The sequence below is a fragment of the Falco punctatus genome (assembly GCF_963210335.1).
Source record: "Falco punctatus genome assembly, chromosome: 6".
Lineage (NCBI taxonomy): Eukaryota > Metazoa > Chordata > Aves > Falconiformes > Falconidae > Falco > Falco punctatus.
The window spans coordinates 44,364,946-44,381,485 of record NC_137585.1 but is presented as its reverse complement, the minus strand read 5'-3'; the positions used below and the strand labels follow the sequence as shown (position 1 = coordinate 44,381,485).

The window sequence follows — 16,540 nt, the reverse complement described above, 5'->3', positions numbered from 1 at the left end:
GTGTCTACAATATACCTTTGCAATCTGACAAGCCTGGGCTGATTAATGACTTACTTATGCTTCACAGGTGAAGGTACAGGTATCTGTGATCACCTGGCCTGTTGCCTGTAGATGTATTAGATACATTAGATGCCTTTGTTAGTTTTACGGGAGAAATGAAACTAATGAAGTGCTGTGTAATGAAATTTACCAGTTTTTGCATCTGTATGCAATATTTTAGCATCTTTTCACACCTACATATTCTGCAGCTTTGCCTTTTTCTTTAGTTTTTGTTTGTTTTTCTTACTAGGGGCAGATGACTGAAGTGTTTGAGCGACAGAAATGCTTATTCTGTAGGGATGAACACAAGCACCTGCGGAGATATCATCTGCAATAATTCCTCCTTTAAATCTACTCGTTTTGTGAAACAAGATGATGTCACAGGTTTGCATTAAAAAGTTATGGAAAATTGTTAAAGACACTGAACCAGCTCATGGTCTGCACAAGTAAATACCGTGTGCATATAGTTGTTTCTAGGGCATGGAGAATTTCAGCTGATTGCTTTTTAGAGGTGTGTATCTTTATATGTCCATAATCTTAAGTCTAGATAGCTGCCCCAGGAAACAGACATCTATATATATCACATTACCTAAATAACAGATATATTATTGGCCACTCAGGGAGGGTATTTGGACTCCCTGATTCAAAGAGTTAGCATGACACTTTATGGGCATATGAGACATTAAAGGAAGAAGAGGAGCACTTCAAGATAGATGGGCCCAGCTCCTTCAATTCACTGAAAACAAGCTGCCTTGGCAGTTATTGAGAAGACTCTTCATTAGCCGGTTGTCTTTGGGAAATAGTGCAAGCCAGTTTTCCACACAGTCTCTGATATGCTGAATGATGCAAGGAGAAAATGAGCTCAGAGTAAACAAACGGGTTTTTTTTAGCAGCATTTCCTTCCATGTCAGCTTTGACTTTATCATCTCACCTTGTCACCACTGCACACCTCTCTCTGTGCTTCCCCCTCTTGTCCTTTTTCTTTATTTATTTTGGCTGATTATTTTTTATCAACATCAGTTCAGCCTGTTGCCATGCCGACAGAGATGTACTGGCATTCCTGACTGATGGCTGTGTGAGGGAAGGCTGTTTAAAATGATCATTGCTTTAAGGAAGACTTCTGAAAGTACAGCCTGGGAGCAGGGAGAAGAAATGTTCATTGAAACTGAAGGATGGAGGTATGTTTTCACCCTGAATTATACATAAGTCTTGGAGGAGGGTTACCAAATATCACAATGTGCTTCTAGATGGAAAGAATAATCTGACATTTCAGCAGTTTTCTCTGACTGTGATGTAAAGGGATTTGCTGTTAAGGAGTTAGCCTAATGATTTGGATAAAGGAGCAGCTGAATACAGCCGTTGCCCAGACCTTAGACCAAATTCAACTTGACAAAAAACATTTTTTAAAGCAGAAACTGGTGATTTTATTTTTATATTTCTGCACATTCTTATATTGCTCAGAACAAAAAATAGAAATCATAATATATCATCCAAACCTCCTTTCGTCAATCTTTCCTGCTGGTGGCTACAGAACAAAGCTTGCATTGTTCCTTGTGTGATTTTTTGATTTTAAAATGTGTCTGGATAGAAGTCCAGAGTCAATATCCTAGCTGGCATATAGTGGCTTCCCTCTGAAGCTGCCAGGCAAGTGGTACCAAGAGAAGGCGTGTACATTACATGTTTAATGTTCTCCTGTTTAGCCATTTGCATTCAGCATCTTCAAATTTTCTCCCAGTTTGCTACAGATCACACAAATCTTCAGCCTGTCAGTGAGATATACTTATGTATTACAGTTTTGAGTTTGATCAGAGCAGGCTCTCCCATAGTAGCTACAGATCACCTACTTTCACGCTGTGATGATGCAAAGATCTCTCCCTCCCCCTCCTCTTTCCATCTCCATTGTAATTTCAAAACACTACAGTTGTAACACTTGTAAGAGTTGTAACAATTCAGAAAATCTAGGAGGCCTCTTCTACAGTAAAGGTGTGATTTCAGGTGCACACACACATCTGTTAAACCTTATCTAGGGAACTGCATTGTGTAATGACTCAGACTGTGTCAGCCTGCTATAAACTTACTTGAAACACAGACCTGTTTGTAAACTGCAGGTTGTAACAGAGCTTTTACCTGAAAAAATGAGTAAACATTGGGAAGAAGAAGAGATACAGCTCAGCTAATGATGCCTATGCCTTAACAAGTGAAGCATGTTGTGGTAGGGTCACAGGAGCAGGGCATTGCTGTTTGTTGTGAGGCTATTTCTGTCTTCAGCGAGACTTGCTCACCACTGCTGGTGCTTTTAATATACTCACTGACCTGCATGCCCCACCTGAAATCTTCAAGGGGATCGTGCAGTGAAGTGAGCACTGCACCATCAGTGAGAGAGGGATGGTTATTAAGGGAGGTACTAGCTCCTAATTCCTTGTTGGGTGGGGTGAAAACAAACTTTGTTTCCCTTCTGTGAATATTTGAACACCTTAAGGAAACAAATATGGCTGAATCAAACTCATTTCTAATCAAGTTTTTACTTTCTGATAATTGCTTGTAAGAGCTTGATGCAATTCATTACACAGATCTATGGTACACAGCACCTAATCTTTCCAGAAATAACTCAAAATTCAAGTATTCTTCTTAGTTTGTAGAAGTAACAATCTGCCCATACAGCAGCAGTCCTAGATCTACTTTGCTCATGTATAAGAAAAACATCTAGCTGTTCTGCTAGCTTCTTTACTCCCTTTTCCCTCCCACAAAGGTTTGCAGAATGTTGCTCAGGATTATGAGATGTTTCACATTCTTCCAGTTGAAATTTGACGCTGCTAATCCAAACGGCAGTTAGTTCCTAGTGCAGAGCTCTCCAATGGTCCAGCTGAAATATTGTGTGAAATATAGCTAAATGTGTTGGGGACAAGAACACTTTTGAAAGAAAATAGCATTAAAAAGTTTGGTTTAACAAGCTGGTAACAGGCATTTCACAAAGCGAATCTACAAATTAAAATTGAGTTACACATAGGTATCTCATTGGTCAGTTTTGTCTTACAGTGAAACGGATTAATTAAAAATGTAGAGAAATGAAGCACGGGACAATATAAAACAAATATATGCATACCTTTGTATAGGCAATCCACTCTTCTGAAAGAAAATGAGATATCCTTGTTACTTGGTCAGAAAGCAAGCAAGCAATCTGATTTTGTGAAGAAGTAGTATTTTCTTAAGATAAATGTTCTACATACTTAGACATTGGCTAATTATTTTCACTGTTGTGGAGAAAGGAGGAGAACTCATTTGATATCCAGATAATTTTCTGTATTTGAAGGTGGGCAGGGGGAAATAGCTTTTGGTCTGTGGCACAAAACTAACCAGTTAGTCAAGAGCTATACACCTATATGACACTATTCATCTTCAGTGAAATGTGTGCATAGGTGCTTTGTGTAAGGAAGGAGTCAAGCATGTGCCTGAATTTAACTGCTTGTGTAAGTAATGCAAAGTCTTTGGGAGTAGATTTAAGTGCAAACTTGGCCTGTGCAGTGCCTCTCCTTTTCTTCTTGAGGGGAAGTCATGGGGGATAGCTGAACAGTAGTTTGCTGCCAGGGAAAACCAGAGGGCTAGCTCCTCCCTTGCGTATTTCTTTTTACTGATGCTGATGCTCACCAGACCAATGTTTTTTTTGGGTTTTTTTTCCAGAAAAGATTGCAAAATTGCCTGCTTGTTTATGGAGTTGAACATAAAAACGGAGGGGGGGCAGCGAGTGGCAGAGCTAGGTAAGTGGAAATAAAGAAAGGGAATGAGACCTTTTCGTTTGGCAGCAGCAAACAGCAAACCTTAAATTTGGCTCAACCATCTTGAATGACTTAATTCCTAGTTTTGTTGGGGTTAGTAATGTTATTCAGTAGAACAGAATAGAGAACTGTCCCAGCTTAGGAAGAATCCTGCTGAAGTACCCCATAAAGGAAATAATCTAAAACCCAAATGAGAACCAGATAAATTGCTTAGTCTGGTTCTTTCACCAGAATGAATGGACAGAAGTGGGAAAGGATTCTGCTCCATGTACAGGAGCAGACTAGACCAACTTGGTCACTGAGAGACAAGTCTGGAACCATTGACTCTTGCTGATTTGGAAGGAAAAATCTTTCTTCCTGATGAGTGTAGAACTCAGTCGGTTGTGTCAAAGGAACACGTGCCAGGTTGCAGTTCAGGTTAAGAACTGTGGGTTTTTTTATGCATGGGGCCATGATGGACTAACAGTGATTATGTAAGATTGAGAAGGAGTTTGCATCATCCTAGTCCTTTTACCTGGACACCCTCCTGTGGTGCAGGGCTGGGATGAGGGAGTCTCCTCGGCAGCACAGCAGAGTTGGCTCTCCAAGAGTTTTGGAGTGTTTCATTGGGACTGTCATTGCTGAGAGGAGCTTCTTGGCTTGGAAGCTTTGATCTTCCAAGATCAAAGGGGCCAGGAGACTCTGGATCTGCTATAGTTGTCTCAGATTTAGCTTTGGAAGACAGTAGTTTTGCGTGAACACAAGAAGGCAATGACAATGACAAAGCTGTAGTACACCGAGGTGGGCTCTTACAAATGTGGTGGAGAGAGCTGGTGTACTCCTTTTGATTCCCCCACTGAGCTGTGTCAGAGCAGTCCCGAAATGACAGTGCTTGCGAGGCAGAGGCCATCTTCAGACACCTTAAAGTCGGAGAAGTGGAAATTCTGGCCAGAGCCTGTCGGTCAAACTGGAAATGTGCATGGTGGCTCCCAGTGCCCTCCTCTGCGGGAAGCTTCAGAGGTGAAGACTCTGTATAACCTTGTCTTTGAACATAGTTACCTGGAGTTATGGTGGTGTCCATACAGGCTGATACTGACTGTATTTCACAGGAACTGAAGGCACCTTCTGGGCTGCTACTTCTGGACAAAGCAACATTTTCTTTCTGAAGATCAGCTTCCCTGTTTAGAAGTTCCACGCCAATGCAGGTTTCTTTGACCAGGTCTGGAGAATAATCAGAGCTTGGTTGTTGCATTCTTTATTTGCAGCCTGAAGATTTATAGCTGTATGTACCTAGGGAACATGGTAAGAAAAGATTATTAGAAACTTGCTGTTTGAATTTTTATATGGGAAAATATACAAGTTAAAAAAAAAATCTAAAGATAATAATGTAGATATATGCACTAGCACAGGAACAGTTTCCTGCACTTCAAATCCTGCTTAAATGCGGGTTTCAACAGCTTCAGGACCCAGTTTCAGCAAGCTGTTTAAAGAGCCACTAACTTTGAGTGTGCAAGCAGTGTCAGCATTAGTCAGTAGAACTAATTAGGTAGTACAGAGTAACTGTGTAATTAGGAACTCTTCTCATCTGGTACTGCAGCCACCTAATTTCCTGTTGCCACTCCCCCATCAATAAGTGGGATCACTATACATGGGATAAAAACAAAGTCACTAGCTCTCAGGACTCCTACTTGTTGCAAAATCATCTATGTACAAATACTAATTACTTGCTCAATGCTTAGGCAAATACAATTTAACATTTATGTAAGGTGAGTCTAATCACTCTTTTCGGCAGGAAAGTATTTTGTAGCAAATACTATGTATATGTTGTAATGAAATAATGAAGACAACGGTTTATCAAATTAACTTATCTATTGATTGATCAGTAAATAGTCTTATGTTCTGTGATTTATGAAGCTCTATTTTAAGGTACTTTGATGACTAGTCTCTCTAAAACTGATCTGATATTTCAACTTATAACTGAAGATTCTTAATTCAACCTCTTTAATTCAGCTTCTTTGTTTGCTAAAAGGAATCTTAAATCTGTTTGTGATTGCTGGCTTCTTTTCGGCACTTTTATTTATTAGAATAAGTTTATTCAAACATGTTGAATTTTTTCTTGAGCTATTGAATATCATATATTGAATATGATTTTTGTGTAATTATATAGTCCCATCAGATTGATTTATAAAGTGATTAGAATCCAATTATTTCATCAAGTTTGCTAGTTCAAAGTATTTCTTTTTACAAACTCTTCAGCTATTAGAAGACAATTATTCAGACACTTACAGAAAGAAAAGGAGTATCTTTATGATGGAAATGGCTTTTTTCAGAACTGTAGTGAATAGCCACAAATATATTAACATCTGTTCATTCCCCTTTAACAGGTAAGGGCTAATTAGCACATATGCTTATTAAAATGGACAAGCACTAAAAATCACGTTGAAGATATGTCATGAATGACAATAATAACAAATTAATACTATTTTCCACTTCTGAGCAAAGATATGATTGCATATCACTGCTCTAAGATTTATGTTATCACTTTTTAATCTTTCAAGACTTTTTATTTTGTGAAGTGTAATCACATCTAACTGATCGTTATTTGGTCAGGCATTCTTTTTGCTTTTTTAGGTTTGATTCGGGTTTTGTTGATTTAGTTGGTTGTGTGTTTTTTTTTTCTTTTAATAACCACCTCTTCTCCACGCTCCAAGAATGCCATTGCAGCTTGGCATGAAGTTTCCAGATATTCATGTAAATAGAGTTCTGTTGCAGAAGTATGCAAGATTGAAAAAATCTTGTATTAAAAATAGAATCTTTTTTTGCTTTTCAGTTTACCAAGCTTTATTTCTTTTTTAGTAAGTCAAAACTTATGATTTTTTTTGTGAATACTTATGAGTTATTTTTAATAAGTAGAATCTCTCAGCAACAAAATTTTGTAAAGAAAATACATCAAGAAAAGTGCAGAAATATGCCCCACACATGCAGAAAAATTAGTGTACACGATTAAACTTACCAAGGTAACCATGTGAAGATTTACCAATTTACAGTCACCTCCTTTTCGTATGCAATTAAGTCAAATTTTCAACAAGTGCTTGATTAGGCTTAGCAGTAGCATTTTCTCTTTTAAAGCCTCTTTATCAAATGCTGGCGTGGAGAGCTAGTTTTTCTTCTTGTAGATTTGTTTCTAGGGGATTTGTTTACCAGGTCAGACGGAAGTGGCTTCAAGATCAACGCCCGTTTACAAAAGGTAACCTGATCCATACATTTTATTAAACTTTATTCCTTTTTATTTTTTTTTTTTACTTTTCACATTAATGAAGTTTGGTAGGAAAGATCTGAGTCAAGTATATAGTAAGTTGCAAGAGAAGATGAAATACCTGCAAGCCTTTAACAACCTCCCCCCCTGCCTTGTTTTGATTCATTCAGCGGATCTAATGCTGGTTTGTTCATCCTTCATGGAAGAATAGTACTGATATATCCTTTGGTTGCATTATTTATAATTAGATATTAATTTTAACAAGTGTGCTAACTGAATAATTGTGAACAGAGACAGATTTTAGTATTGCAATATTTGAGAATTCATCCAAACATTGGTAATTCACTATTTTGTTGTGTTACAGAATTGATTGGAAACCATTAGAATTGATTTAGGCATTCTTTGGTTGCCTGATTAGAAAGTGAAGCTTCGGAAAAGGTGGTTTATTTGTTAGATAGCTTGTGAGGAAGCACTAATCTCCACAAATGTTCAAATTGTGTGTAATGAACACACGTTTTTCAGATGGCTGAAGGAACACTTGCAAATGCAGGTAACCTTTTCAGTATGACATTTTCATTTTCTGTAAAGATTTTTTTTTTCCAGAATTCATTCATGAACCAAAACATGATACCCCAAAACTGGTGTGTATAAGTTACTTTGATTTTGCTTAGCAATGGATGTAACCATGAATTGAGGGAGGATTATTCCAAAAGAATGAAATAAGAAAACAAACTCAAAGGCTTTGTTTGGAAGACAGTGGCAGTATTACAGTATTTATCTTAGTATTCATCCAGTTTGGCCTCTAAGAAAAAGAGCTAAGTTGTTGGTGGTTTTTTTTTTTTTTTTTTTTTTGTTTTTTTTTTTTTTTTTTTTTTTTTTTGTTTTTTTCTTTTTAAATAGTGCTTACCCTGTCAGACAGTTGATAGTACAAGTGTGTTTACTTTAAGTAGGGCCTTTAGGAACATAAGCTTTGGGTTTTTTTCCTTTGACTCCTTGTGCTGCTTTCAACGTGACATTAGGATCAGATGAAATGGGACAGACCTTATTGCCTGATGAAATATGCAAATGTCTAGAGATTTTACAGTGTTCAAAGCTGTCTTTTTCCAACCCCAAGTAAAGACCTAGGTGCACTGCAGCTGGGCAGGCTGGAGTGGTGAGGGTCTGCAGCAAAAAGTACAGCCTCAGTGGGAAGGAGACAGGCAATCAACAAGTGAAACCATACCCTTCCTGGGGGAGCAAAACCACCTTTGTGTTCGAGAGGGGTGAGGGCTGTGCCCTCTGCTCCTGGTACTCTACATTTTTGTGTAGTGCATAAACAGGTTCTGCTGCTGCCTAATTGAAATCTTCTGAATGTGCTTTAAAGCTGCTACTGTGACTTTACATCCACAACTTCTTGTATGAAAATACCTAGGTGGCCCTTTGCAAGCACCAGTCCCCAGATTAGCACAGGGTCTACCAGACCAGACCTTATTGCTGCTCTTCAGCTCATGGAGTCCTCATCCTAAATCTAAATCTAACCCCAACTTTGGAATGTCTAAACTGCTATTCTGTTTGCCTGCCTGCATTTCAGAGGATGGCGGAGATGGCTGGGCTAGATGGAAGGACCATTTCTCTGGTACCCATGCCTGGGCCCTGACAGCTGCCATTTGGGGTCATTTTTGAAAGTGACAGTTGTGTAAATATTGGTAAAAGAAAGAAGTAAGAGTGCTAGCCTGAGGTCAAGGCTAGTGTGAACTATTCTCTGACATACAGTGCTTGGGACTGGTTTAGGTGGCTTTGAGTGTAGCTAGCTGGAAACTTTGTTTTAAAGCCATTTTTGATCAAGTAGTTCTGACTCGGACCTGGAGGGTTTTTTTGTTTTGTGTGGTTTTCTGAAATTATTATTTGTTCACTTTTTTTATTCTAGCTGAGACTTATCTTTAATGTGATCAGTATACTTACATTAACCTAGTAGCAATTATATTAAAAGTCATTCTATTTCCTTCCTATTTGTTAGTGCTATAAATTGAAAATTATCTCTAACTTCCTTTACCCAGAATTAAAAATATTCTTAAAGGTTTAAACACTTCTCTGGCATAACTTGGGGGACTATTTTTGGATGTAGTTGAAATCATAATTGCATTCACTTTGCCCAGAATTCACTTGCACTGCCTAACTTGCCTCTTAGACCTAATTGTAATAAAGCAAGTACCTCTCTCAGCTTGGATTATGTATGTGTACTTAACTGTCTCCTATCACCTTTTCTTCTTAAGTTACACAAGATACTACCTTTTCAAACAAGTATCATCCTTGCTCCAGCTATAAACCCAATCCTAGACAAACTTTTGCCATAGCATTAATTCCATGAACTATAATTTTCATCCTCAGAAGCAAATACAACCAAGTCATTTAACTGATTAAGCACCAGTTATCTTGCATGGGTTTTCTAAAATAAATAATGATAGATTATTAAATCTATAAAATAAATAGGTGAATGGCCTTTTCTGGTCTAAATCCTAATATTCATGCTCAAATCTCAGCTTTCTGTCATCTAACTTTAGACTAAAAATACACCTACAGTCTGAAGCTAAATTTAATCAGCTGTCATTTTTATGAGTCTTTTCCTGGTAGTCTGCTTTGAGCACAGCCAGTGCCTCAGTTCATTGGCCTTTGCTGACCTGGTCTGTAACACTGCCATCAGCCTTAGCCATGGTCTTTTAAAGAGCTGCAGGGTTTGCCAGGTGTCTCCTCCCAGGGTTAACCTCCAAGTTAGACCTATGGCCCGTTACAGATCAAGACAAGACTTCAGGTCAATGATCACTGCTAACTTTGAACATAACCATTTCTGTCCTAAGTGTTTTCTCCAGCCCCGCTTTCCTGGTTGTTCCAGAAAGTCAGGTGTCCTCACTGGCCTCTGCAGTCACCTTCTGCACTTGCACATTAATCATGCTGCTAAACTTCTGTATGCTGAAACCTTATGCTTCATGTTACCTCAGCAATGTAGACCAATGGATGCTCCAGCCAGCCCTTTCCCCTTTTCACCTGGCAAGTCACTTCTTAATGTAGGAGATCCCCAGATTCTGCCTATACAGCTCCTTATCCTTTCATTTGATCTAGCCTTAGCATTAGTATAGCCTCATTTGTTTGCCAGAGGACTAACTATAGCCAGGTGGACCAAACCCATTCTCAGCTTTGCTGCCTTGCCTCTTAAGAGCTAAGCAATTGTTCATAGTTTTCTACCTTACCTAAGCCAAAATTTAAGCTGATTTGTAGCCTTCAGGATCATCTTTCTCAATAGATCTCTAGTGCACAAGTGAAGCTTAGTCTCACAGCAGAGAAATAAATGAGTGCAGCATTGTCTAGAAGCGACTTACAGCCCTGTTGAGGACCTGCCTCTAGCTGTAACACATCTAGCTGTCCTTCTGGCTATTGACAACCTCTTTAGGGCGGAAGGTCCGGAAATAAAATAATGTGTTCCAGGATTATATACCTTCAGCAATGTCCCTGCAGGTCCTTCAGAGATGTGTAGGTTATCAGAGCTGGCTGGAAAAGTCATCAACTTTCTTCCTGGGTTATCAAGCAAAATTTGTTGCATTTTTTCTTTCTTATTCTTTCCTGAGGTGTCTCTCTTGTTCTGTATCAGATCATATGTTAGATGCAACTTGTCTTCTGCTGCTGAGAAGTCTAGAAGGTCTCTCACACTGGCAAGGAGAAATGACATCTCAGCTATACCTGGCTGGCTCGGGTTGTGGGTTGCATCCAAGTCATAGGATAGCCTCATAGATGGATCTGTGCTGTATTTTCCATGTAGCAGAAAATGTCTGGTTGCTGGTTATGTTACCTCTTGAAAGGTATCTGTGCATCAGCCAAAGGGGCCTTCTATTACAATGCCCCTAACTTTTGGCTGTTTGTCCTCAAAATCTTGCATGCTCTCTACATTGAGGTAAAAAGCTTTCTCTGCTCCCCTCTTTTTTTCCTCCAGTCCTCCATTGATGGAGCTGTTTGGAAATGGGCTTTACTGTGTCCCATTTCAAATAGCCTCCAGAATTTGGTGTACTCTGAACATACTCATCTAGCTATTGTGCTCTCTGAGCACTGCTCCCAGGTTAGTCCCTTGAATGGATGCTTGCTTCTGAGTTCATGATGGGTTTATGGCTGCTTGACAGCTCTTGAAAACAAGAGAAGCAAACAATGTGTTTTTACAGTCCTGGTAATAGCTCTGTGGGGTTTGTGGCACATTTTTTGCAGTATGATCTGGCCTTAAAAAATCAGGCTGTGTATCCCACCTCATCTGCTGCACTTTTGTATGGACAGAACAAGCGCAGTGGGTTACCAGTACTTGGTCATGGGGTGAGGGTTATGGGTTTCCAGCTGGAATGCAAGCTGTGCTGAGAGCTGCAGCGCAAGCCAGGTAAGAGTCAATCCTAGGGTCAGGTAGTCTACTCTGTGTGTATGTGGGCATCCTAATGAGGGCTTAAAACTTCAGAACACACTTGGAGTCTTATCTCTTGGTCTATCAGTGAGATTCCTCTAGGAGCATTTCTGTGGTGAGAAGGTTGGCAGATGTGGTCTCAGCATGGATGCTCTCACAACACTGGGTAGAAACAGCCACATCAGTTAAAAGTAACTTGGCAAAAATAACTCATTCTTGCTGTCCAAGTAAAAATGTCTGATATCCTGCTTTCCATATACTTAGCTCCAAATAACTCCTAACAGGCTCAGAGCACAGGTGGTATTGACATCAGCTGCAGCTCTAAGTGTTCTGCTCCCTTGCTTATTAGACCTCAGGTCTCAAGTCAAGTATCCAGAGAATAAAGAGCATGCACTTTAGTGACCCCTGTGAAAAGTTCAGTTTAAATGGCTTGGGTAGCATCACAAAGTAACTATGCAGTAGATGAAAAGATAAAAACTGTTTTTCTGGGGAAACATTCACATGAGGACTCCTATTTCTCTCCCTATGACTGCCATCTTCAGTCACCTTATGCTTCTCAGCTTTTGAACAAAGAGCAGTGGTCCAAAGACAGCAGTGTCCTACATGCCTTAGTGCCGATTCGTTCCTTGAGCTAGGACATCCTGTACCCTGAGCAACACACAGCTTGAATGTGTGATTAAGACCCATCATAATGCCAGAACTGGATGAAATTGGGCAGGGAGCTGTGCAGGTTTTGCAGCCATTGCTCTGTCCTCTGAACTGGGTTCTTCCCCAAAGAGACCAAAAAAGGCACCAAAGGAGATTTACACTCTGGTACTTTGTCATTTCTGGGTCCATAGATCTGCACCCAAAATACTGGTCGTCTTAAAGCCTGCAGCCTCCTTCTCCCATCCCTAATTAGAGGAAAAAAAGAAAGGAAGCTTTCTGTTTTCTGTTAGAGAGGAAAGTCTTGGCTTGTCCCAGGGTTGTAGCCACAGAGCATTCAAGTTCAGGTGATCCTTTCAGTAAGTGTGGACAGAAACCTTTTGAAATCTAGTCAGGGTTACACTGCCATTTTTCCAAGCCTGTACCTTTGACAAATTTTGGCAGATTTCATGGAATCAACATAAACTACACAAACTATTTTTGTATTTGTCAGCAAAATTTCAAGTTGACTAATTCAAAGCTAGACTAATAAAAGAAAAAAATTCCCATGTTGTCCTTCTGGCACAAACAGTACATTTTTATCCTCTAGATTTGGTCTCAAAAATATAGAACATTTTGCCTGAGAATTTTTAAACTTTGGTTAATGGCAGATACCTATTGTATGAAATCTCTGCCAAATGGTTAAAATCTAGCAAAGCTAATGGGAATTTAATAATGAGAGCAACTATTGGATGATTTTTTCATGCACTGCCAATTCTGCCTTTAATAGTGGTTTTTTTTTTTTTTAAACAAACCAGTAGACAGTAATACTTTCCCAGAAGCTGGCAAGTGATGCTGTATGCTTTCCCACTTTTACACAATGATTTCTGTATAAAGCATTTTTTTAACTTCTTCTGGAAGGAAAATATGATTTATAGAAGAAAAACAAAACAAAGGAAAAAATACACACGATCCCACCCCAACCTTAACAGAAAATCTTTCTAAAATGCTACAAAAAGTAGAGGCCTTTTCTGTTCTCCAGAACTAACTCCTATGGAACTCCAATGGTCGTTTTTCTGCATATCCTAAACTGTATGGAGAAAAACCTCTTTCCATTCTGAAACTGATGACATCCCAAATGTAATATAACTAATATCCAAAGGGGGATAAAAGGCAGAGGAGAAAGAGTTGTTATTTTTCATCAATTTTTGTATGAAACTACGTGGTTTGCAATCATCTGTAGGTATTTGTAGTAGGGTAATGAAAATTGGCTTTGTTTTGGGCTGAAGTAAACCAGAAATTACTTGAATGTCTTGGTAAAACTTGCCTCTCTCTAACTTTGCTTTAGGCCTAGTGAGGCATTGTTTTGGGTAGGTAATGCTTTTAATGTTAAAAATAGGTCGCTTCAAGAGTTGAAACCTTTTCACGTGAAGAGTTACTTCCAAAAAATGTGTTTAGGAGAAAGCACTTGTTGAGTATTACTACATGTGAGTAAATTCCCAAACTACATAATTCAACAAATATACTCTTTTTTTTTTTTTTTTTAAGAAGACTTTATTCAGCTTTACGTATACTCCCTTTTGTAGTTCCTCTTTTCTTCTGAGAGTTTCTTTACGAATTGCTTGGGTGTGAGCTTGAACTCCAGTGTCTTGGTCACAACACTGACAGCTCTTAGCGATCTAGGTGATAGCCTTTCTTCTCAGATGCTGTGCCTGGTTTTCATCTCTCAGGATCCAATCCAGCAACATGCGGTATCATGCAAACCAGAATGCTGAAACAGGGTTAGGAGACAACAGCCAAGGGATCAGGTCTGAATCTCACCTGGCAGATCAGAGAGCTGCTAGCCTGCTTTCTCCAATTTCACTTCAAGTTACTTGGGAAAGGGTTTTATCTCATCAGTGTTTAGACAGACACATATCTAAAGCAACTGTTCTTCAGTCTCTCTGTAGTCAGTGATAAAGCCTGTTATGCATGCGGTGTGCTTCAGGGGATAATTCACCTGACCTATGTTGGGTACCCACTTTAGGATCCCCAGTAGGTGTTACTCTTTCTCCTTAGTGGCTTTTAGCGTGACTCTTCCAGATTTATCTATCCATTTACATGAATCCTTCCCATGGTCTTCAAGCTTTCTAGCCCCTAGCCGCTAAGGAACACCTTTACTGGCCTGAGTCTTAAGCATGATGCCATCAGATTCGTGAAATTTGCTTCAAGGTTGCCTAACCTTGTCTGTTCTTTCAGCAGGATAAACTTGTGCCTTATCTTGATTTTGTGTTCTGATCCATGGGCATCACTCACGTGTAGCTTGGGCCCTCTGCTGCTGCCCTGCTGGCAGAAAACTTTGCAGTATGTGAGGGCTTTTGTCGGCAAGGAGACCTACAAGAACTCCTGGCTGGAAGTGGCACCAGCTAGAACAAGAATATGTTGTGCTACACAGGCCAGCTGTAACACAGTACACGCAACCAGAAAGGTGTTTAAGGAGGGGGCACGAGCTTACAAAGCTTGTTGGTACGTGTGGGGGCCCTGACATAATCTGGGCGATGTGTGAACATCTTTTGTTTCCCAGAGTGTTTTAAGGGTCTTGCAAAATGTTTTACCTCATTTTGCAAGTGGCAAACTGAGAGAAAACCTAAATAAATAAACCAGCAACAATTCAAATTATCTTCAGCCCTGGATTCCAGACCTTCAAACCAGTGTCTTCTGTGCAGCTGCACTTAGTTTCAGACAGTTATATTCTCCTCTCTGCAAGCTGATTATTGCAGGAATAGAGGCATAATGAAGGAAAGAACTGTAGTTTTTTAGCTGAAGGCAAAGTGACTTTGAAATGGAGAAAAGAATCAGCTGGCAAATCATCAGTCAGGAATACAGAGCTGAAACCTGTGCAGTTGAATGTTGATAAATAAGACTGATTCTTTTACCTGAATGTGGTTCCCAGGACAGCTATCATTACATTGAAAGTTGCAGAGGTTTTCTCCTAATGACCTTCATAACCATCTTTTTCACAGTTCAGTGTAAAAGCTGTAGGCAGAAGATTAACACTGAGTCAGAAGGACCTGGCACCCTCATCACCATGAGCACTCTAAAAGGCTGTTATTGTGACAGGTATTGATTGGCCAGCTATGGGGTAAATCACAAGATAAAATTGTACATGAAAAATCATAGTTTTACATTAAATTTCTGTTAACTAGCTTTTCATATAGACTTAAGGCTGTTTATTTTTTCCTAGCCAGCTCTGTATGGCATACCACCAGAAAACATGTAATATTGGGAAGAAAAAGTTTTCAATTGCCCCCCAGTGTTACATTTTGGCGTTGTTTTATCTAGACAGCTGGATTTGGTGGATACGATAGTCCTGCCAAGACAAGTTTTAAAGAATGACATCTGTTTCTGTTTGCTCATCAGTGGCTTCCCACATGATGATAATCATAATGAAAATGACCAGGATTCCATCAAATCTCTAAGAACATTTTTCTGTTCTGCATATGCATTTTAGGACCTAATGTGCTGTGACAGGAGATTACTTTAGAACCCCCCCCCGCCCCCCCCCCCCCCCCCCCTTAGTATTTTGGAAAGTTATAAACTCATATCTAGGATCATCAAGTTAATTAAAATTTATCATCAAAATTGAATAAAATACACTTTTTTTCCAACTAAAGAACCTATGAGGGCAATAGAAGGGCAAGTGAAAGGGAATTTTTGCTGTGCTTACTTACCTAGTTGCCAGATGTTGCTGTTAGTATTACCTGGGCAAAGAGCTTTTTGATTTTATTAGTACATACCAGTTCACTGTTTGGATATGCAGACAATGGATCATTCTTTTTTAATAGTGACATTTGAAACCTTAAGAGGTGATGTTTGGATGTTGGCAAAGAAATATATGTGAAATATTATTTTTTGGTGGAACAGAAGTTATGAAGCTCACCATAAAGCTAGCAGTGCTTCTTGTACACCTCTAAGACTGGGTGTTCAAGTGATGTAGTCAGCAAAATCCCTTGAATTACCCTGGGTTATCCTGGCTGACAATTTGTCCTGTTTATTTGTCTGACTCAACTATATATAGTATTATATAAGTACAATGTGACTGACCGTCCCCCAAACTGGGAAATGTTGCTTTGGATTTTAAATGGTTTTAAATTGTTATTGACAACATTTCTTTGATAAAGGAAGCATAGATCAGTTTTTTTCTTATGGATGTTCATGGGGATGAGAGAAAATTTATCTCTACTATGAACTGATGAAGGAATTAATCTACTGTGAATTACCATGACTGCACCCACTTCTATGGTCTGTTTCTTCTAGCGTTAGCTTAAGGAAAGAGATAATGAAGGAAAACAGGGGTGGTATTTCTTGTAATGAAAATAGATGTAAACCTAAAATAGTTGTGGTAATTTGTCTTTCTGGCACATGGTAATTTTCTTACCATCTTCTTTGTAGCCACTTGAAAACACCTGGGAAATTATT

The 16,540-nt window shown here is 39.2% G+C and overlaps 1 protein-coding gene across 1 annotated transcript in view; it reads right to left on the bottom strand.

Annotated features, from left to right (window-relative positions):
* The window catches only part of PLEKHG7 (pleckstrin homology and RhoGEF domain containing G7), a 45,028-nt gene extending 29,935 nt beyond the window's left edge, over positions 1–15,093 (bottom strand). The window contains exons 1-4 of the mRNA XM_080393329.1: positions 14,998–15,093; positions 13,651–13,853; positions 4,327–5,071; positions 3,143–3,165 (exon numbers count right to left, since the gene is read on the bottom strand). Coding sequence (XP_080249455.1) covers positions 3,143–3,165; positions 4,327–5,043 — 740 coding nt within the window. The 5' untranslated portion in view covers positions 5,044–5,071; positions 13,651–13,853; positions 14,998–15,093. The remainder of the gene's footprint in view (positions 1–3,142; positions 3,166–4,326; positions 5,072–13,650; positions 13,854–14,997) is intronic.
* Positions 15,094–16,540: the final 1,447 nt, after the last annotated feature.